The sequence below is a fragment of the Megascapheus bottae genome, chromosome 17, assembly GCF_031878675.1.
Source record: "Megascapheus bottae isolate mThoBot1 chromosome 17, mThoBot2.hap1, whole genome shotgun sequence".
Classification (NCBI taxonomy): Eukaryota; Metazoa; Chordata; class Mammalia; order Rodentia; family Geomyidae; genus Megascapheus; species Megascapheus bottae.
Genome location: NC_143525.1, coordinates 50,756,094 through 50,778,998, shown reverse-complemented (window position 1 = coordinate 50,778,998; position 22,905 = coordinate 50,756,094). Strand labels below are relative to the sequence as shown.

General features: G+C 47.0%; 1 protein-coding gene across 1 annotated transcript in view; it reads left to right on the top strand.

Annotated features, from left to right (window-relative positions):
* The window catches only part of Nploc4 (NPL4 homolog, ubiquitin recognition factor), a 46,345-nt gene that overhangs the window by 15,416 nt on the left and 8,024 nt on the right, over positions 1-22,905 (top strand). The window contains exons 5-13 of the mRNA XM_090351361.1: positions 484-532; positions 2,775-2,869; positions 4,630-4,753; positions 4,992-5,171; positions 6,852-6,938; positions 8,275-8,346; positions 8,619-8,745; positions 10,637-10,797; positions 19,784-19,855. Coding sequence (XP_090207487.1) covers positions 484-532; positions 2,775-2,869; positions 4,630-4,753; positions 4,992-5,171; positions 6,852-6,938; positions 8,275-8,346; positions 8,619-8,745; positions 10,637-10,797; positions 19,784-19,855 — 967 coding nt within the window. The remainder of the gene's footprint in view (positions 1-483; positions 533-2,774; positions 2,870-4,629; positions 4,754-4,991; positions 5,172-6,851; positions 6,939-8,274; positions 8,347-8,618; positions 8,746-10,636; positions 10,798-19,783; positions 19,856-22,905) is intronic.

Genomic DNA, 22,905 nt, shown 5'->3' with positions numbered 1-22,905 from the left:
TGTAAGAGGTGTGGCAAATACCAGCCTCACAAAGAGTACAAGAGTACACGAAGCTAAGGACTCTATTTATGCCTAGGGATAATGTCCTGATAACAGAGAACAGAGTGGTTATGGCAGTCAAACTAAGCCAATGTTCCAGAAAAGAGCTGAGACCACAAGAAGATTGTGCTGAGACTTGAATGTGTTAAGCCTAACTGCAGATCTAAGAGAATGCTAGCTATTAAGAGATGCAAGCATTCTGAACAGGGTAGAGATACAAAGAGAAAGTGGCAATTGACCCAGTTCTAAGTTTCAACTTTTATTATTATGAAGCCGGTACAATCGTGATGTCTTAAGTTTTGTCTTTTGTAATGAAGGCAATAAAATCCTGAGGTCAAATTAAAAAAAATAATATACATTTTAAACATGTAATAAGTGGGGAGGCAGCAGCAGAACAATAGCCTGAGTGTTGCTGTGCCTTCCTTCTGCCTGTGCTCTCTCCAGATGCCGCCATGGCCCCCTGGGAAAGTGTGTGCACTGCGTTCCGCTGGAGGTGAGTTTGCTCGGGGAGCCCTGCCACTCAGGATGGGGTGTGGTGCATCCTGTGCAAGCTGCCCAGAGGCTGGGCCTTCTTTTATTCGGGCAGCATTGTGGGTGGATTATGAATGGCTAAAGCCTTTGTGATGAAGGGCGGTGTGCTCCCTGGACAATCCTCTTAAAATCTGACTACGAGCTCTGCCTGTTGGTTTTGATTTACTAGACTAACAGGGCTGGTAAGCAAGGCCAACCTGATTTTCCTCTGGCAGCTTTTTAAAATTTCACCCTTTACCTTGTAGGTTTTCTTTTCCTTTTTCTTATCTTTTTCTTTTTTTTTTTTTAAACAGTTTTGGGGAAACCTTTTGTTATTTATTTCCAGTCCTGGAGCTTGAAATTAGGGTCTATGTACTGTCGTTGAGCTCTTCCAAGGCTAGCACTCTACCACTTGAGCCACAGTACTACTTCTGGCTTTTTCTGTGTATGTGGTACCGAGGAATTGAACCCACGGCTTAGTACATATCAGGCAAGCACTCTACCACATTCCTGGCTCTCTTTTTCCAGTACTAGAGTTTGAGCTTTAGACCTCTTTGTTGCTTGTTTGGCACTCTGCCACTTGAACCATTTTTCCAGGTGACCCTTACATTTGTCACCAGTTTGAACTTAGAGCCTCCTGTTCTCACTTGACTTTTCTTTGTTTTGTTTTTGTTTGGGGGGGTGGGTGTTGATCCTGGGCCCAGAAATCAGGGCCTGTGTGCTGTTGCTGAGCTCTTGTGCTCAAGGCTAGTGCTCTACCTCCTAAGAGTCAAAAGTTCATTTATAGCTTTTTGGTAGTTAATTGAAGATAATAGTCTGAAGGACTTTCCTGCCCTGGCTGGCTTTGAACCATGATCTTCAGATCTCAGCTTTCTGAGTAGGATTACAGGTGGGAGCCATTACTACATAGCTTAGTTGATTTTCTTGCTTATGGCTGGTAGTTAGCCACTTGACCAGTGCCTTCAATCCGTCATTTTGCTGGCTAATTTAAGATGGAATTTTGCAGACTTTTTCTATTTTTTTTCATTTTGCCAGTCCCAGAGCTTGAACTCAGAGCATTGAGCACTGTCCTTGGGCCTTCTCCTCGAGGCTAGTGCTTTGCCACTTGAGCCACAGTGCCACTTTTTTCTAGTAGTTAATTAGAGATAAGAATGTCACCAACTTTTGTGCCCAGGCTGGCTTTGAACGGCGGTCCTCAGATCTCAGCCTCCTGAGTAGTAGGATTACAAGGTGTGAGCCACAGTGGCTGGCATCTATCTATCTATCTATCGATCGATCGATCGCCTGTCCTGGGGGTTGAACTCAGGGCCTGAGCATTGTTCTTGGGCTTTTTCCTCTGCCACTTGGGCCACAGCACCATTTCTGGCATTTCTTTTGTTTTTGTAGGTCATGGGGCTTGAACTGTGGGCCTGGGCACTGTCCCTGAGCTCTTCAACTCAAGGCTACCGCCCTACCCCTTGAACCATAGCCCCACTTCCGGCTTTTTCTGTGTATGTGACACTGAGGAATGGAACCCCATGTCTTTTTACTCTACCTCTAGGCCATGCTCCAGCCTCCTCCTGCAGACTTTTCTGCCTGTGCTGATTTTGATGTGTGGTCCTGTAGGTGATAGCCTCCTAAGCAGCCAGGATTAGGGACGTGAGCCATGGACATGGAATTTGAGAACTTCTTTTCCTGACCTTGCTTCACACGTAGGTCCCCTGATCTCAGCCTCCTGAGTGAACAGGGTTATAGATGGAAGTCATCAGTGCCCAGTCTTCCTGCTCTCAGTGTTAGGCAAGCACCATACCCCGAGCAGCTGTTCTCCAGGCCTCTCGAGGCTTGCTTACATAGTTTTGTTGGAACTTACTTGGCATAAAAAGATTTTTATTTTAACTTGGATTCAGATAAGTGGCTAATTGGCTCACATAGAAAAACTTGATTCTGACCTTGAACTTCTGGCCAGGACACTGTCCTTGGACATTTTTTGTTCAAGGCTAGTGTTCTGCCACTTGAGCCACAGCGCCACATTCGGCTTTTTCTGTGTATGTGGCACCGGGAAATTGAACCCAGGGCTTTGTGCATGCTAGGCAAGCACTCTACTAGTAGGCCACGCTCCCGGCTCCATAACCTTGAACTCTTGAGGAAGCAGTACTGTCTCTCTTTGCCCCTTGTGTAGCGGGACCCTTAGGCTCCTGTGCCCTGGCTGGCTTGTGACCGCTCACTTCCTCTGTGTGTGTTGGCAGCCATTTGATGAAGACTACCTGAATCACCTGGAGCCTCCTGTGAAGCATATGTCCTTCCATGCCTACATCCGGAAGCTGACTGGAGGCGCCGACAAGTAAGCAGCCACTGTGGCCTTGGCAGGAGGAAAATTCCTTTTTGCATATTGGACAGTGGTTAAAGGAAGTAGGGTATGGAAGTAGGAAAGGTAAAATCAGCAGTGACAAAACCTTGGAATCTTGGATCCTAGGGGTTTTTGCTCGTTTGAACTTGTGTTTGAACTCAGGTCCTTATACTTGCTAGGCCGGTTCCGCACTGTTTTCTTTACGTTTTTTTTTTTGGTCGGTGATGGGGCTTGAACTGTGGGTCCAAACACTGTCCCTGAGCTCTTCAGCTCCAGACTAGTGCTCTACCACTTGAGCCACAGCACCACTTCCAGTTTTCTGGTGGGTCATTAGTGATGAGTCTCACAGACATTTATTATTATTATTATTATTATTATTATTATTATTATTATTATTTTTGCCAGTCCTAGGTCTTAAACTCAGGGCCTAAACACTGTCCTTGGGCTTTCTCAAGGCTAGAGTTCTATCATTTGACCTGTAGCACCACTTCCAGCCTCTTCTTTTCTTTCTTTCTCTTTCTTTCTTTCTTTCTTTCTTTCTTTCTTTCTTTCTTTCTTTCTTTCTTTCTCTTGCTTGCTTGCTTGCTTTTGCTTGCTTTCCTTCCTTCCTTCCTTTCTTTCTTTCGCTTGCTTGCTTTCCTTCTTTCTTTCTTTCGCTTTCTTTCTTTTGCTTGCTTGCTTGCTTGCTTTCCTCCTCTCTCTGCTCCCCTCCCCCCTCCCTCCCCTCCCCCCTCCCCCCCTCCCCCCCTCCCTCCCCCCTCCTCCCCTCTCCTCCCTCCTCCCCTTTCCTTTCCCCAGTCCTGGAGTACAAACTCAGGGCCTGAGCACTGTCCTTGGGCTTTCCTCAAGGCTAATGCTCTACCACTTGAGCCATAACAGCACTTCTTGCCTTTTCTGTGTATGTGGTACCAAGGAATCGAACCCAGGTCTTCATGCATGCTAGGCAAGCACTCTACCACTAGGCTAAACTCCCGGCCCTCCAGCTTTTTCTAAATATGTGGTTCTAAGGAATTGAACCTGGATTTTCATGCATGCTGGGCACACATTCTACCTCTAGGCCGCACTCCTGGCCCTCTCATGGACTTTTGTATCCGTGCTGGCTTTGAGTCTCAATCCTCAGATCTGAGCCTCCTGTGTAGCTAGGATTACAGGCGTGAACCACCAGCCTTTGCAATTACGCAATTACACAATTACGCTTTAATAAGAGAATGTCTTACAAATGTGTAAATATTGGGCTAACTAACTATGTTATTAGCAACAGATGAGGCTTCCTCTTGGGGGTATAAGTTAGATCAGTACATTTCCAGTGGTATTAATAGGTGTTAGGGAAGGACTGGGGGTAAAAACCCTGCTTCTGGGGTCGGGAGTGTGGCCTAGTGGTAGCCTGATTGCCTAGCAAGCAGTAACCCTGGGTTCTTTTCCTTGGTACCTTATACACAGAAAAGGCCAGAAATGGTGCTGTGGCTGAAGTGGTAGAGTGCTAGCCTTGAGAGAAAGCCCAAGGACAGTTCCTAGGCCCTGAGTTCAAGGCCCAGGACTGTCCAAAAAAAAAAAAAACCAAAAAAGCAAATTAAAAAACACCTTGTTTCTACAGGGCAGGCCTCAATAGAAAATGAAGCTACTGCTAGAGTCATTTTAACACATTTTCCTGATATGCTGGCCTGGAGGAGATGTCACCTGTTCCAATGCCCTTCTTGCTTCCAGCCAGACTCCTCACTATCATCACAGTGACTCAGTTGTTTCTCTTCTAACAGGGGGAAGTTTGTTGCCCTGGAGAATATCAGCTGTAAGATTAAGTCAGGCTGTGAGGGACACCTCCCGTGGCCCAATGGTATCTGTACCAAGTGCCAACCCAGTGCTATCACACTGAACAGACAGGTGAGATGTCCCTAATTTGGTTTTTGTGGCTGAGAAATTTGTCTTTGTTATTTGGTGCCGGGGTTGTGACTTGTTTGTGCATACTAGCCAAGTGCCTAAAAGTAAACAAGGCTGGGTTCCATCCCTAGGATTGGAGTGGGTAAAGAACAGACCAGATAGTACATATTTTGGCATGTTTTGGTATACAAAAATACATTGAATTGAATATCTTCATCTAGTTTACGTATTAATTCTACAGAAATACAGACATGTAGACAATATCATGTTTGAGAATCACACCGTTGCTGACCGTTTCCTTGACTTCTGGAGAAAGACGGGGAACCAGCATTTCGGGTACTTGTATGGACGGTACACGGAGCACAAGGACATTCCCCTGGGCATCAGGGCTGAAGTAGCTGCGATTTATGAACCTCCTCAGGTATGCAGTGCTGTGCAGCACCTTACACAACAAACGCGCACCTCTGCTAGTTGTCATGGGGAAAGTGGGAAGTGAGCTGTCACTTCTTCCCATGCACTTGTTGTTCTCTCTTGCACTGTGCATGCCCCCCATCGGTGGGAGAGCACACACATTTATTTCACTTTTTTTTTGGTGCAGGTAATGGGGCTTGAACTGTCACTTTGCTTTTTTTGCTCATGGCGAGCACTTTACCACTAATGTGCCACCAGCTCTACCTCCAGTTTTTTGGTGTTTAATTTGGGATAAGAGTCTCATAGACTTTCTTCCCTGAGCTGGCTTCAGCCTTCTGAGTAGCTAGGATTACAGGCATGAGCCTTTGTGCTTGGCTCTCACATTTGTTTTCTGAATACTATATTGTAGAAATATTCTCCGGCATGACTCATGTTTACCAACTTCAGTATGTTGAACAAGTACTGATACGCATGTCATCCAGTGTAGTGAGTGCCTCTGGCCAGAGCCGTTGCTCCTCACTGTGGTTCTACCTCTTCCGCCCTGCAGCAGGCAGGAGTGATGGGGTTTCTAGGGCATGACTGGTCATCTAAAAGTCTTCAGAACCTCAGAACAGGGCCCACTGAAGTGGCTCAGACCTGTAATCTCAGCTATACTCACAAGGCAGAGATTGCTTTGAAGCTAGCTCAGGCAAAAGTTAGTGAGCACCCATCTCAAAAAATAAGCTGGGCATAAATACTCCAATAATACATATGCTACTATACTCTACTATACTTTACTCCTATAATGTACTCTGGGATAGAAAAGTCTGTGAGACTCTTTAGTTTACCACCAGAAAACTGGAAATAAAGCTATGGCTCAAAATGATAGATCATTGGCCTTGAGCAGAAAAGCACAGGGACAGAGCCTGGACCCTGAGTTCAAGCCCCATGATTGACCAAAAGAAAGAGGAGAAATTGAGGAAGGACAAGGGAGGGAAGGAAAAACAGAAGAAAAATACATAACTGAAACAGAAACTAGCCTCCTGACTTTCATCTGCATCATTGGAGGCTTGAGATTACAGGTAGTGGACAGTCTGTGGATTGAGACTGCTGACCTCCTATTCATCCTTCCTTAGCCTCTGATGCCACTTGTTGCTCTGATTAAGTTGAGCTCCAGATTTTACCCATCAGTAGAAGTGGTAGTGTCCTCTATGTGAGTGACACCCAGCAGAAGAGAAAGTGGCTTACTGTTTTGTCAGAATTTGACTAATTTACAAGGATGCCCCACGAATATAACCCAGTTCTGGTTGCAGAGTTCCATCTTCATCCTGCACAGCTGCATTTAATGATTCCAGCTACAGCCATTCTCCATCCAATGCCCCAGCTGAGCACTGTGCCATTTGGTTTGCAAGTGTCAATCTGAGGTGCCTGTTCATCTTTAGTTCTCTCTGTGGCCCTGAGCACCACCCTTGCCACTACCACTCTCCATGGCAGGAAATGTTCAGATGCGCAATAGAGATAGCCTTCCTTTGTCCTACACTCACCCAGCCTGAAGCCACGGAGGAAGAGCTTGGTGTGGGCCTAGGTGTGGTTAGCCAATGTCTAGCAGGGAGGAGGCCAGGCGTCCTAACACTGAGTAGTAGTGGAAGGTGTACAGTCCTGTCTGTCCCCGCCTGCTCTCTGACTGCCTTCTCCCTTTGATCCCCAACAGATTGGCACACAGAATAGCCTGGAGCTTCTTGAAGACCCAAAAGCTGAGGTGGTTGATGAGATTGCTGCCAAACTTGGCCTGAGGAAGGTATAGGGCCTTCTGTCAGCCATAAGGACTCCGTTGTGGGGATGTGGGGATGTGCATGTGTTCACTGGGTGCTGATAGCTTTATGGTCCTCTGACTCAGTGAGGTGGGAATATTTCCTCAAGTCCTGAGCCACTGCTGTGCAGGGTATTTTCATCTGCTCTCCTAGCCCTTGGAAGGCTGAGGCAGAAGGATGGAGGCCAGCCTGTGCCACATTGTGTGACCCTGTCTCATAAAACCAAAGCTAAACCAAAACAATAAATGCATCATCCAGAGCAGTGGCCACAGCTACCACCTGGCATTATGTGCCAGCCACCATTCCTGAGGATGCAGCTCTGCTGCACAAATACCCACCTCTTCCACACTCATTTTCCGTCTTGTTCTTCCATCATGCTTTGATTTCCTGTTTATAACCTGGATCTACTTGACAAAGGGAACAGTTAGAAGATAGAAAGATAATTATATTTTCTGTACGTTGACCTGGTTTGTCTCGTGTCCTTAATAAGGTTTCTTAGGTCAGTGTTTTTTATTTTTATTTTTTTCACAGTATTGGGGTTTGAATTCAGGTCCTCGATCGCTCTGCTGGAGCTCTGCCCGAGCTCTGCCCCTTGGGCTACTCCTAGCGCTGATGTTATGGATCAGCTTGGGTACATCCTCATGGACTTTGCTTCTTGGGCTGGCCTGAAACCTTGATCCTCTGGATCTTAGTGTCCTATAAGAGAATTAAAGGCTTGAACCACCAGTGCTTCTTTGTTCAGTTTCTTTATTCAGTTGGGTTTATTTTTTTATTTTTTATTTTTGGTTGTGAGGCTTGAACTCTGCCTAGGCGCTGTCCCTGAGCTCTTCAGCTCAAGGCTACTGCCCTACCCTGGAGCCAAGCCCCACTTCCCATTTTCTAGAGGTCAGTTGGAGATAAGAGTCTCAGGTCCTTTTGTGCCCGGGCTGGCTTTGAATCTTGATCCTCAGATCTCAGCCTCCTGTGTAGCTAGGATTACAGGTGTGAACCACCACGCCTGGCTAATTTTTATTTTACTTTTGATATAGTCTTGCTATGTAGCCCATGCTAGCCTCAAAACTTGGGATAACCTGCTTCAACTTTCCTGTTGCTGGGATTATAGGTGTGTGCCAACATACTCAGCTATGTAGGAAACCACATAGTCATAGACCAGTAAGTCCTGCCCTGTATTTATCTAGCCCAGCAGCACCAGAAGGAGTTTTTGGGTCTGCCCAATGGGGCTTGCCTAATTCCTGAAAACAGGCTTTGAAGACACTTCTCAAACTTCCTGCATCATATATTTTAGGAGAGATCTTTAAAAGATACTTTTTTTCTTTCATTAAGGTTGGCTGGATATTCACAGACCTTATCTCAGAAGATACCCGAAAGGGCACAGTCCGATACAGTCGAAATAAGGTAAGTTGTAGGCTGGCTTGGCCTGGTAGCAGGGTTTGTACTGGTAAATGGAGGCTGAGTCTGTTTGGTGTGTGTGTCGACCCGTGGGGTGGGTTACGCAGAGCTTACAGCCCTCCTCTTGTGGGTGCTTTTAGATGGGACATCTGAAATGTGTTTGTGTCAGTATGAATTTTGAGATACTGGAGATTAGCTTTTAGTACTTTTCAAAGAAGAAATAGAAGTTTATTTTGACACACTGCTGTGAAGTTTATGTGGCCTTTCTCTTGTTTTAGGACACTTACTTTCTGAGTTCAGAAGAATGCATAACTGCAGGAGACTTCCAAAACAAGCACCCTAACATATGCCGTCTTTCTCCTGATGGGCATTTTGGATCCAAGTTTGTCACTACAGTAGCCACAGGTATAAATGGGGAGGGAACAGAATACTATAATATGCTGCCGTGTTAATGATTTGCTTTCCTTCACAGCATTTTTCTTTCTTTTGTGATAGTATTGAGCTTTGAACTTAGGGCTTTGTTCTTGATATGGGAAATTGTCTACACTAGAGATCCATCCCTAGCCTTCTGGTTTTCTGGTACTTCATTAGAGATGAGTCTCCTGCGTCCCCACCCCACCACCGCCCAAGTCCTGGGGCTTGATCTCAGGGCTTGAGCACTGTCCTTGTACTTTCCCAAAGCAAGTGCTCTACTACTTGAACCACAGCACCACTTCAAGCTTTTTCTTTTTTTTTTTTTTTCTATTTGTGAATCGTGGGGCTTGAACTTGGCCTGTCCTGGGCACTGTCCCTGAGCTCTTCAGCTCAAGGCTACCACCCTACCCTTGAGCCAAGCCCCAGTTCCTGTTTTCCAGAGGTTAATTGGAGATAAGAGTCTCAGGTCCTTTTGTGCCCGGGCTGGCTTTGAACCTTGATCCTCAGATCTCAGCCTTCTGAATAGCTAGGATTACAGGCATGAGCCACCATGCCTGGCCACTTCCAGCTTTTTCTGTGTGTGTGATATGAAGGAATTGAACCCAGGCCTTCGTGCATGCTAGGCAAGCACTGTACCACTAGGCCAAACTCCTGACCCTACATTCCAGTATTCTGTTGATTAAATAAAGATGGGACCTGGAGTAGTTTTCTGCCTGTCCTGGCTTCAAACCACAGTCCTCCAATCTCAGCCTCCTAAGTTTCTAGCAGTACAGGTGTGAGCTAGGGATTTTTGTACAGTGGATTCATTTTTTGTGAATCCGATGGTTTTTGTGTTGATGGTCAAAACCTGAAAAGCAGTACTCATCTGAATTAGTTAAGTCAGATTTATTTTCCTAAATTGTTGTTGGAGTCTAGTACTGAAGATTGTTGTTTTGATATGGCTGAAGGAACAGGGTCTACATAGTCTAATCAGAAACAAGTAACACAATAGAACAGTAGAGAAGTAGGTGCTGGGTTCATAAAATGAGCGAAGAAATTGTGCTTGATTCCTCACTTCCCTACACTGCTTGGAGGGCTATATGTTGTTGGCTGTGAGCCTGGGTGAGCTGGGAGAAGACCTTGTATCACCCTTGCTGTCCATACCATCATAGTGCTAGAGGTGATGCTTGGAGCACCAACCTGCTGGGGCCATGTAGGTTTCTTTAAGGTAGAAATGCTGTGTGTGACGACATGCTAGGACTGTATTATTGAGAATAGTTTGCAGCCAGGCATGGCATTGCACATCTCTCATTGCAGTGCTCAAGAGGGTGAGGCAGGAGGATCACATGTTCAGGGCCAGCCAGGCTACATAGCAATACTTACCTGAAAAATTAAAACCGGTCCAGGAGTGTGGCCTAGTGGTAGAGTGTTGTCCTAGCATGCACAAAGACCTGGGTTCGAATCCTTGGTACCACATGCATCGAAACAAGCCAGAAGTGGTGCTGTGGCTCATATGGTAGAGTGCTAGCCTTGAGAAAGCCCAAGGACAGTGCTCAGGCCCTGAATTCAAGGCCAGGACTGGCAAAAATAAATAGCCAAACCAGAGACTGCTGTTCATTCCTCTACACCTGGTGCACCCATCCCCTTCAGGTGAATCACCCATCCTGCTCTTGTTCCCTAAGATACTGAAGCTTGTAGGAAGGAGGGCTTTGTCTTTGTTTCTTGATATTGGTATAAGATGGAGGCCATGTACTTACTGCACCGCCTTGCAGTGTTGGAGCAGATTTAGCAGTCTGGATGGGGACTGTGTCAGCCAAAACCCATGACAGACCTTTGTTTCTAAAGAGCATAGGTTGGTTCTGAATGTCTTAGTAGATTCTCTTTGAAAGTCTGTCTCTTACAGGTGGTCCAGACAACCAGGTCCATTTTGAAGGGTACCAGGTGTCTAACCAGTGTATGGCACTGGTTCGGGATGAGTGTCTACTGCCGTGCAAGGACGCGCCTGAGCTCGGCTACGCTAAAGAGTCCAGCAGCGAGCAGTATGTGCCTGACGTGTTTTATAAGGTAAAAATGCCCCGGCGCACACCTTTAAGTTTACAACCTGACCTGGATGCCTCCCGTGCTGGTGATTCTGGACTAGTGTCCACTTGTCAGTCATTTTGTCACATTTCTGGGCCTTGGTGTCAGCTACTTACCTAGGCTTTGGTGGCAATGTGAACAGCATGCTCTGAATTTAGATATGTGACAAATCAGAAAATAGTTTTAAAGTTGAAAAGGCAATGAAGGATGTGTGAAACTATTATTAGAATTTGTGTACTGCAACCACTTTGTGTGTGTGTGTGTGTGTGTGTGTGTTAAGAGATTCTTTTTTGTTTTTGTGGGTGTGCGACCATCACAGGACTTGAACCCTTGGTGCTATTCCTGAGCTTTTTTTCCCCCTTCCCTTCTCTCAAGGCTAGTATAGTCTTGGAGAAAGGAAACTCCATGCAGTTCAAGGGGGAGCGGTGGGGAGAGAAAGCAGGCCATCAGGTGTACAAGATGGAGTCAGGCGAAGCCAGAGGGCTTTTGGCTGGAGGCAAGAGATTATAGGGGGAAGGGTCATAGCGGAGCAGGATGACCTCTGAGGATGGGGAAATGCTTTGGACTAGGGGACCCCTCTCCCTGCCTCCAGACATGCCAGTTGCCAAGGTTACAGCGCTGAATGGGGATTTCCAGGGTGCACAGGAGAGCGCCAAGGGAAGGAATCATTTATCTCAGGCAGACTTAGCAGCTCGTGCTTTTGTTTTTGTTTTTTGTCGGTCATGGGACTTGAACTCTGGGCCTGCACGCTGTCCCTGAGCTCTTCAGCTCAAGGTTGTTACTCTGCCCCTTGAGCCACAGCACCACTTTCAGTTTTCTGTAGTTAATTGGAGGTAAGAGTCTCATGGGCTTTGGTGCTGGGGCTGGCTTTGAAACACAATCCTCCGATCTCAGCCTCCTGAGAGGCTAGTGTTCTACTTGAGCCCCAGTGCCACTTGTGGTTAATTGGATACAAGACTCTCACAGACTTTTCTGATGGGGCTGGCTTCAGAGCACAATCCTTACATCTCAGCCTCCTGAGCAGTTGGGTTACAGGTGTGAGCCACTGGTGCCCAGGCCTCGGAGATTGTTACTGCACTCACTTAGCTACTTGAACTTAGCAGTCTGCTGATCTCTGTTCATTTTTATTTCAGTCTTTTTTTCGGAATGTTTCTATTTTGTTGCAGATTCATTATTAATCTTCTAGACGATTACCCATTTCAGTTATAATTTCTCCCCCTCTTTTTTTTTTTTTTTTTTTGCCAGTTTTGGGGCTTGAATTCAGGGCCTGGGCACTGTCCTTGAGTTTTCTCAAGGCTAGTGCTCTTCCACTTAAGCCACAGCACTACTTCTAACTTTTTCTGAGTATGTGGTACTGAGGAATCAGATCTATGGCTTCATGCATGCTAGGCAAGCACTCTACCACTAGGCCGCACTCCTGGCCTTTTTACTATCGTAAAGGTGCTGTACAGAAGGATTAGTACATGTCATATGTCAGGTAATGAGTACACTCTTTTTTGGACAGTGTTGCCTCTTCCTTTGCTCTTTTCCAGTTTTTTCTTCCAGTTCCTCACCAACAAGTTGTATGGTTCATTTTCATTATAGTATTTGTTCATCCTTTGTCCCTCCATTTCTTTGCTCCCCTCCCCCACCCCCCAGGACAGATAAACAAGCCAACAAGGAAGACTTTGAAATAGCTTTCTGCCCTAAGTACGCATGGATATATTCCATCCCTGTAACTGTCCCTGGTGTGGTGGCACACAGGCGAGGTGGAAGTGGCAGATGGCCCTTTCAGGAGGGCTCCTGGCTGGGAGGAAAGGCCTTTGGGGATTGTGTGTGCTTGATCACATCATGGGCTGGTTACCATCTGCAGGTCCGTCTGGAAGACTGCCTCTGGGAACCCCATGTAGGCCCAGGGCCAGGGTGGTTGTTTTGTTGGGGTGGGTTAAGACTGTCTTCCTGATTGCTTGCAAAGCATAGAAGAGACCTGTAGTTCTCATCATATCAGACTTGTGTAGCTAAGCTTGCAGCACTTGTTTTCTTCCTGCTTTTCCCTCAAAGATGGTACAATTAGTCACTTCCCAGGCCACACAACCAGCTGCTTCATCAAAAGAAAATTTGTTTAATAATGCTCATTATGCATTATGCTTGAATCTTAAGATTTCAAGTCTATCTAGTGATATCCATCAACTTCTTTATCAGGGCTTGAGTTCAGGGCCTGGGAGCTATCCCTTAGTTTTTCTTCTCTACCCCTTAGTTTTTCTTCTCAAAGCTAGTGCTCTGCTACTTGAGCCACAGCTCCACTTCCAGTTTTTTGTTGGTTAATTGGAGGTAAATATCTCATAAACTTTCCTGCCCGGACTGGCTTTAAACTGGGATTCTTATATCTCAGGCCTTGAGTGGCTACGATTCCAGGCATATAATATTGGTAGCCAGCAGAAGTCAAGTTTCACTCTTGAGCTTTGGATTGCTCTGACTCAAGAAAAGTGACTTGAAGCTGAGTGCGGTGGCTCATGTCTATAATCCTAGCTACTCAGGAGGTGATATCTAAGGACTGAGGTTCAAAGCCAGCCCAGACACTAAAGATCATTAAAATTTTTTTTTCTTTTTTTTTTTTTTTGCCAGTCCTGGGCTTGAGCTCAGGGCCTGAGCACTGTTCTTGGATTTTCTCAAGGCTAGCACTCTACCACTTGAGCCACAGCACCATTTCTGTACGTGGTACCGAGGAATCGAACCCAGGTCTTCGTGAATGCTAGGCAAGCACTCTACCACTAGGCCAAACTCCCAGCCCCCACTTCCCATTTTCTAAAGGTTAATTAGAGATAAGAGTCTCAAGTCCTTTTAGCTGTGGGGCAGGGCAGTGGCTGGGTCCTCAGATCTTAGTCTCCTGAATAGCTAGAATTATAGGTATCAGCCACTGGCACCTAGCTAATTGTGTGTGTGTGTGTGTGTGTGTGTGTGTGTGTGTGTGTGTGTGTGTGTTGCAATCCTGTGCCAGATTTTATTTTTCCTTGTGTTTTTATATAATCTTTGTCTTTTATTTTTTGGTGGTTGTGGGGCTTGAACCAGGGCCTGGGCACTGTCCTTCTCATTTTGTTCAGAACTGGTGCTACACTTTGAGCCACAGTGCCACTTCCAGTTTTGTGATAGATAATTGGAGAAGGTGTCTCATGTACTTTCCTCCCTGGTCTGGCTGGCTTTGAACCATGATCCTCAGAGCTCAGTCTTCTGAGGAACTAGGATTACAGTTGTGAGCCACCAGTGCTTGGCTCAGATTTCTCGGATGTTTGTCCAGGTCACCTAACACTTCCATAGCGTACTGGTAGTCTAGATCAAGGTTTTTGTGTCTCTGAAATGTGAATGTAGTTTTTATTCTTCCCTTGTCAGGGCCCAGTCTAGGAAGCACAAGTTGGTTCTGGATATGCTCTGAGTTGACCTACCCGTGCCAGGTGAGGGGTAGAGCATAGGGCAGCCTGGCACCTGAACTCCAAATGTAGACCGACTTAACTTCCTGCTCCATCTTTGGGGTCAACCTTGTGGCCTGTCATTTCTTACTGAATCTTAGGGACAGCTGTGATAGGTGCAGTCTGGGCAGGGCATGGCAAGCACTGCACCAATGCCGTGGGCCGTCCTGTGGTGTGAGACATGAGTTCAAAGTGCTCTGTTGACCGAGGGTGGGGATGCCAGCTAGCCCGTCCCGCCATTTCCTCATAGGGAAGCCCATGCTCAGAGCTGGGCCTACTTGCTCTGAAATGCAACCTGGTCAACCAGTACCACAAAGCCCGTGCCTGTGCTGTGGGGTGACAGAGATCTTGATCCTCTCTTTTCTGTTTGATGCACTGATGCATTTAGACCTGACCTTGCAAGTAGTGAGGCCTGATGAGCACAATTTCCAACTCTCTCACAGTCTTGTTCCAAGTGGAGCTAAAACTGCTGACACTTTGGCGGCTGGCATTCTAAGAATTAAGACATCTTCCTCCTAGCATATTCTGTCTGACATTTGCTAACGCCCATAAAAAAAGTAATTGCCTTTAAAAATGGTGTGTGGGGCTTGGAATTGGCTGGCAAGCAAAGGCATGGAGGAAAGGTAGACAGCACCTGTTTTCCCCAGGGAAGAAAAGAGGGTACGACACCTTTATTTTCTTTTATTTTCTTAGGGAGCAGAAAAGGTACAGTTGGGTAGTTAAGTTTAAACAAGAATAGCATGACAAAGAACAGGAGAGAGGGGCGTTTAGAAAGAAAATTCCCTAGAGGGGAAGATTAAAGTGAACAGGTGCTGGAAAAATGTTTCTGCATATTAGAGCTTAATTAGATTTGAAGATGAATTCCAGATGGGCTAATTATGTGTGAGTTGTTGCCGGTTGTATCTTGTAGGGGCAGTCTTGTGTTTTGGGAGGTGGTGATTTCGTTTGATTGGATTTGACTCCTGCCTCCATCTTGAAACTGCCTCTTCAGGGGCCCAGGAGCCCACCCCATTCAGCAGGTCCACCTCTTGGCGGCCCTCTTGAAGCTAGCAGAGTCACAGAATGCTGTGTGTGAAAGTATGTGGTCCTTACTGAGGGTGGTGGGAAGAAGGTCGCCTCAGCTTCACAGGCAGGAGCTGGAGTAGAGCTGGGGGTTGTAGAAGCGTGGTCTCTGCTGAGGCAGGCCGGGCATGGCTTGCTGTGATTCGGTGTCCTGAGCAGTGTGGGTGTACCAGAAACGCCTCATGGGCACATCCTGAGGACATGTACTTGGTAGTCATTTGGGGTCTGAGAGCCTCCATGGATGTAAACTTTAAAAAAAAATTAAGTATTTCTGCAAAGAAGTTTCAGTTCCGTAAGCCAGGTTATGAGTACAATGTCACCCTTCCATCCTTCCTCACATTTTACATGGTGCACACCACCCTTTCTCCACTGTTCCTGTGTCCTCTTCTTCCCTCCCCCACGGCCTGTTTCTGTACCCTCATATTTGGTGGGAATAGCTTTTTGGGTTTTTTTTGTTTTTTTTTTTTTTTTTGCCAGTCCTGGGCTTGGGCTCAGGGCCTGAGCACTGTCCTTGGACTTTCTCAAGGCCAGAGCTCTACCACTTGAGCCTCAGCACCACTTCCGGCTTTTTTCTTACATAGGTGGTACCAAGGAATTGAACCTGAATCTTCATGCATGCTAGGCAAGCACTCTACTACTAGGCCAAACTCCCTGCTCTGGGAACAGTTTTTGTTCAGTAGAGTTGCAGCACTGGATTCCTCCCCTAGTATACCATTCCTCTCCCAGTCCCAGGGCTTGAGCTCAGAGCCTGGGCTCTGTTCTTGATCTTTTTTGCTCAAAGCTCTACCATTTGATCCTTAGCTCCACCATGCTGGCTTTGAACCACAGTTCTAGGGTCTCAGCCTCCTGAGTAGCTAGGATTACAGATGTAAGCCACTGGCACCTAGTCTGTGTTTACTTATTTGCAGAATCTACAGACCACCTACCAGAGTAGTTACCCTCATATTCCCAGCAATGGAGTGGTAAGGTTTCTTCCTCTTTGGACCCCCACCTTTTTTGGGAGGGTGCAGTCATGGGGCTTGAACTCAGGGCCTGGACATTGTCCCTCAGCTCTTCAGCTCAAGGCCACCTCCCTACCCCTTGAGCCACATCCCCACTTCCCAATTGAAGTAAGAGTGTCATGTTCTTTAAGTGCCTGGGTTGGTTTTGAACCTCCATCCTCAGATCTCAGCCTCTTGAGTAGTTAGGATTACAGGCGTGAGCCACCATGTCCAGTTTGGGCACTTTTTTCTCAAGGCTAGCACTCTGCCACTTGAGCCACACTACCACTTCTGGGTTTTATTTGGTCGATCTTGGCTCTTGAACTCTGGGCCGTGGTGCTGTCCCTGAGTTCTTCAGCTCAAGGCTACCACCCTACCCTTGAGCCATAGTGCCGCTTTCTATTTTCTGGTCATTAATTGGAGATAAAAGTCTCACGAACATTAGTGACTTTAGTGTCTTCCAAGCTGGCTTTGTGTTGGGAGCTGAGTGCAGGGTCAGGCTGGCCCATGAATCTGCATCACTGAGTAAGATAACCTCACAAAGAAATGAGCTGTCATGTATGAACGCCATGCCTGACTTTGAGCTATATCGTCCGTATTGTGAATCACTTTCTGCTGAGACTTGATTACCATTGGGTACGAAAGTGTTGTTGCTTTATCACTCTCTGCTGAGACCATGGTGAGAGTAACACAGGACCTCCCCCGCCCTGCCCACCATCCTCAATAAATGAGTTCCTGCCTTGACAGGTCTCCCTGTCTCGTCTGATTGTCCTCTGGCGAGGGAGGGCTGGGTGTGGGCGGTCAGTCAGCCCTCTCCTTTTTCAGTTTATTCTGCTCTGGGCGCGTTCTCTTTATCTCTCCTGCGGGTCGGAGGGACCGAGGACTAAAAACCCCGACAGCTTTGACTCTCCAATCCTCAGATCTCAACCTCCTAAGTAGCTAAAATTATAGGTATGAGCTAGCTTGCCTAGCTTATCAGGTCTGTTTGTTTGTTTGTTTTGTGGATCATGGGGCTTGAACTTGACCTGGGCACTGTCCCTGAGCTCTTCAACTCAAGGCTACTGCCCTACCTCTTGAACCAAGCTGCTTTTATTATTATAGTTCTGTTCCAGCCTTGAAATTGTGATACTTGCACCACTGTTTTTTTTGGGGAGGGGTTACTCAAATTTTCTTTGTCCATTTGGAATTTTTTTTCAGTCCTGGGGCTTTCACTCAGGGTCTGTGCAAATTTTTTGCTCAAGACTAGCGCCCTGCCACTTGAGCCATAGCACCAACTTACAGGGTTTTTTTTTCCCTTCCATTCCTGGGCTTGGCCTGAGCACTGTCATTGGACTTTCTCAAGGCTAGAGCTCTATCACTCGAGCCTCAACACTACTTTTGGCTTTTTTTCTATGTATTTAGTACTGAGGAATTGAACCAGGGTCTTCGTGCATGCTAGGCAAGCACTCTACCACTAGGCAAAACCCCCAGCCCAGCAGTAGGTAGGTAGGTAGGTAGGTAGGGGTGTGTGTGTGTGTGTGTGAAATTGAACCTAAGGCTTTGTGCTTGCTAGGCAAACACACTACCACTAGGCCATGCTCCTGGCCCCTACATGAAATCTTGAATTCCATAAGAATCTTTGGATTGCTATCCCTATCTCAGTGAAGAAGACATTGGGATTTGATGGGTATTGCTTTGAATTTTGTAGATTGCCTTTAATTGTGGCTATTTTCACCATGCTCTTCTGTGTGAGTTCCTGGTCTTCTTTAATTTTATAGTTTTTGCCATAGAGGTCCTGCACTTCCTTTGGTTAGGTTTATTAGATAGACACTTTTACCGTAAGACACTCTAATTGCAAATTATGGAGGTGTGTGTGTGTGTGTGTATACTTTTTGTTTCTTGCCAGTCTTAGGGCTTGAACTCAGGGCTTAGTCACTGTCCTTGGGCTTTTTCAAGGCTGGCACTCTACCACTTGAACCACAGCACCACTTCCTTCCTTTTTCTGTGTATGTAGTACCAAGGAAGTAAACCCAGGGCTTCGTGCATGCTACCTCTAGGCCATCCTCCTGGCCCTGGATTTTTTTTTTTTTTTGGTCATGGGACTTGAACTCTGAGCCTAGGCATTGTCCCTGAGCTCTTCAGCTCAAGGCTGCCTCTTGAGCTGCAGCACCACTTCTGGTTTTCTGGTGGTTAATTGGAGATAAGAGCCTCAAGGATTTTAATGCTGAGCTGACTTTGAACCGTGATCTTCAGATCTCAGTCTCCTAAGTAGCCAGAATGACAGGTGTGAGCCACTGGGCCCGGCTGGATGTATGTTTACTTATGGCTCACACCTGTAGTCCTAGCTACTCAAGACAATTGAGAAATGAGGATCGTGGTCAAGGTTCAGAGCCAGCCCAGGCAGGAAAGTCTGTGAGACTCTCATCTCCAACCACCAGAACACCAGAAGTGGTGCTGTGGCTCAAGGTGGTAGAGTGCTAGCCTTGAGCAAAAGGAGCTCAGGGTCAGTTCCCAAGCCCAAGTTCACCCCTCCCCCATTGCTGGGGGTACATATACAATATTTTTATTCATAAAAAATGTACATCCATGTGCATGGCTCAGTGAACAATTTCTGTAAGTTGAAATGATTTCAATAGGTATTAAAACTCACCTTGTAAAATCTTTAATGAAAGCTCTGTTTTTGTGAATGTATTTCTGGAGCTTTGTTTGAACCCAGCATATTTGACATAAATCAGACCTAATTGTCATTTTATGATTAATGAATGTATGCTGGCCGTTTTTCCCCATAATTAAACTTTATGTTCTGTTCATCTGACAAAGTAAAACAAATTTAGACTTTGACAGATTGGTAGTAGGGATTTTCCATGTCTGCTGTGTGTGCGTGCACGCGTGTGAGTGTGTGTGCATGTACTCATTTGTGCATGCCTTTCTTTTGTCACTATGTAAGTGGTATGGTTTGATAAGTTTTGGATGTGTAAGACTTAAGAATTAATATCCTGTAATCCTAGCTACTCAGGAGGCTGAGATCTGAGGATCACAGTTCAAAGCCAGTCAGGGCAGAAAAGTCTGCGTGAAACTTCTCTCTCTGGTTAACCACTCAAAAACTGGAAGTGTCACTGTGGCTCACAGTGGTAGAGCACTAGTCTTAGGCAAAGAAAGAAAGAAAAAGCTCAGGCATAGCATCATCAACAACAAAAAAGAATTTATATCCAGACAGGCACTTGGGTGGTTTGGGAGGGGAGACTGGCTCAGATCTTGAGCAAGGGCGCACAGGCTCCACTGGTTCCCTCTCAGAGGGTCTTGCTGCGACCTGAGGGGAGAGCCTTGGTGCTCTCTTGAGGCATGTTGTGGGAGTATGGCTGTGGTCTCGGTCATGCCATTCTGAAGAGCTCTGAACGCAACACATACTTATTTTCCTGTACTTCAAGAAAAGCTAAGATCGCAGTGTGAAAAGAACATTCTCACTGGTTGGTTTCACTCGGCTGTTATTCACCTTGATTATTTCAGGACATAGACAAGTTTGGCAACGAGATCACGCAGCTGGCTCGTCCCCTGCCTGTGGAGTATCTGATCATAGACGTAAGTGCTGCTGAGACCAGTAGGCCAGGGCCCCCAGGGGTCAGGGCTGCTTAGCGGGGGTCGGGGGGGGGGGGTTCTGTGGAGAAGGCTGTGGGAGCTAGTGTCCTTCCTCTGCCCTGAGCAGTGCGGGGGAGTGTCTTTGAACCAAGGTTTTTGGAAAGTTGGCAGTGGGAAGGAAGGGCTTTTCCTTTGAGTTTCAGGGTTTTATATTCTTAAAAACACCTTGGGACTTAACTTTGTCCATACTAAAGAACTACCCATTGAGACTGAATTTCTAAGAAATGAACTAGTGCTGTTTTGCCTAAGTGTAGTAGTTACTGTGAAAGTAAATATTAAAGCATTGTAAAGGAAAGAGGGGGGGAATAAAAGAACCACCTGCCGCCGCCCCTAGTCAGGTAGGCCTCTTCAGAAGAAGGTGTCTGGCCAGTCTCCACACACATTCTCCACTTGGCAGGTGTCTTTCTGCAGTGCACCTCCAGCATGTGACACCCTCGTCAGAGTGTGGCTACATAGCCGTGGCACTCAGATGGCCACCTCTGACTCTGTGTCCAAGCTGACCTCCTGGGCAGATCTCAAGGGGAGTGACTGGCTGTGCTACTTTCTCTGAGTCCCTGCTCCTCTGTGGAGGCATTTGGTGCTGTGGACCCCAGAACAATCAGTGCCACAGGACAAAGTCTAATGACTTCGCAGCAGCTGGGGTAGTGTGCCTGCCAGAGCTCTGTCCAGAGGAGCAGGAGATGGCTCACTTCCTGCACTGCTGCTGTGCCAGAATCTATTCAGGCTGCATTTGGACTTGGGGGCAGCCATGTGCTTCAGGCAGTAAATATCATTGCATTTGGAGCAGCAGGTTCCCCAGAACCAGGCCCATCCACACTCCATTTCACCTGACAGCTCCAGAGAACATATTTATTACCTAGGCCGCACAGGCATCTGTTTTTTGGACTGCCAAGGGTGTAATTAAGACCAAAACAGATTGACAGAGCACACTTAGGAGGAGTGTGTGTGATGTAGAATCAGCTTCCTAAGACCTTCTCTCCCCAGCACTTGCCAGTGCCTTCTTCTCCTGCAGAAGAAGTGGAAGTGAGACCCGGGAGCCCCACACGTGTGTGCCTGGACCAGGGCTGGTAGACATAGGGAAGGGTGACTTTGCCTGGACTTTCCTGATCTGGCCGACAGCCCGACTCTGGGACAGGCTGGATGTGGAAGGGCATGAGCATGGGACAAAGAGCTCACCTCCAGCATGTGCATGCTTTTGTTCTGTATTTCTCCAATGCCACAAGGGTACAGGTGAAGGAAGGCCCTTTTGGCGGTCAGAGGGGGTGTGTGTGTGTGTGAATTGGGAATTGAATATCCAGGACCTCATACATGTTCAAGTGCATTGTTACTGAACGACATTTCTGTTCCACCTCCATCCCCCCACCAACCTATCTGTTCTTGTTGCTGGTCCTAGGGGTTGAACTCTGGGCCTGGCACTGTCTTTGGGCCTTTTTGTGCTCAAAGCTAGAACTTTACCACTTGAGCCACAGCACCACTTCCAGCATATTCTGAATACCTAGGATTATAGGTATGAGACATTGGCACTGGTCCCCAGCCCCTGTTCCCCCTTCCACCTCACCCCCCCCTTTTTTTTTTTGAGTTGTGGGGCTTAAACTCTGTGCCTGGGTACTATTCCTGAACTCTTCAGCTCAAGGCTGGTGCTCTACCACTTGAGTCACAGCACCACTTCCAGTTTTAATTGGAGATAAAAGTCTCATGGACTTTCATGCGTGGCCTGGCCTTAAACTGTGATCCTCAGATCTCAGCCTCCTGAGTAGGTAGGATTATGGGTGTGAGGCACTGCACCCCACTTAGCTTTTTTTTTTTTAAAGACTAAATCTTGCTGAGCTGCCCTTCAATGGCTGAGATTGTTGCATGAGTGGCCATACTTAGCTGGCACACCCTCCCGATTACTCATTAGTTTACTTCCTGCCAGCTCTTCTACACTTGCCCTTCCTCTCCTGTTCACAGTGTGGATACAGCTTTGATACAGCTGAGGTTGCATCCAGCCAGTCTCACCCTGGGAGCCTTCTCCTCACCTGTCTCCAGCTCTCCCGCTGAGCAAAGCAAGGCCCTGGGTCCCAGTGTGCATTGCTGGCCTAGTGCTGTGCAGGCTCGTCTGTAAAGGACTCTGGCATGGCTCAGGGCATTGCGGATGGCTTCTGTCCTTGAGAGCCAGTACCCAGAACGAGTAATGTGCTTGTCTTCACAGCTGCATCCAGAAACAGCTTGCCGCCTTTGCTGATAGAGAAAGCAGAACACCATTTTCATTCTTTAGAAGTATTCCCTCAGGAGCCAGGATAACTACCCTGTTTCTGGAAAGGGTCTGACCTACTCTTGCCAGTGTTGAATGCAGAAACTAAGAGCTGCTGTGTCAGCCAGAGGTGTTGCTAGTTCACACTTGGTTATGTCTGTCTGTGGGGAAGGGCATCTGCCATTAGGAATAGAGCTGTTTCTGTTGAGACCCTGTGGCTTCTGTTGATTACTCTTGTTACTGAAGAGTGCCAGAGCCACGTGAATGACTTGGTCCATGCCTGACCAGCGGAACCCGCCTGGCCCCCAGAGCAGCGTGGAGCAGCCCTGGCAGAAGGCAGAAGGCCACTGGTTTTCAGACCCATATTGGCAACTCTGCACATTATTTGCCTCCTTAGTTGGTCTTTTTTTCCTCTCCCTCCATAACCTTGTGTACTTCTGTTGGCTTTACCAGAGGCAAACTGACCTCTTTTAAGATTTTGGCAGAGCAGCACCTGCAATGGCGTCAGATTCATTTGGGCTCAGCATGTCACTGGGGTCCCACAGAAGGCTGCCGGGAGATGTCCAGGTGGAGGTTTCCTTCTTCCCTCCCTCCCTCCCTCTTTCCCTCTCTCTCTCTCTCCCTCTCTCCCTCTCTCCATCCTTTCCTCCTGTGTGTCATGGAGCTTGAACTCAGGGGCTAGGCATTGTCTCTGAGCTCTTTTGTTCAAGTCTAGCACCCTAACACTTTGAGCCACAGTTAGACTTGTGGTGGTTAATTG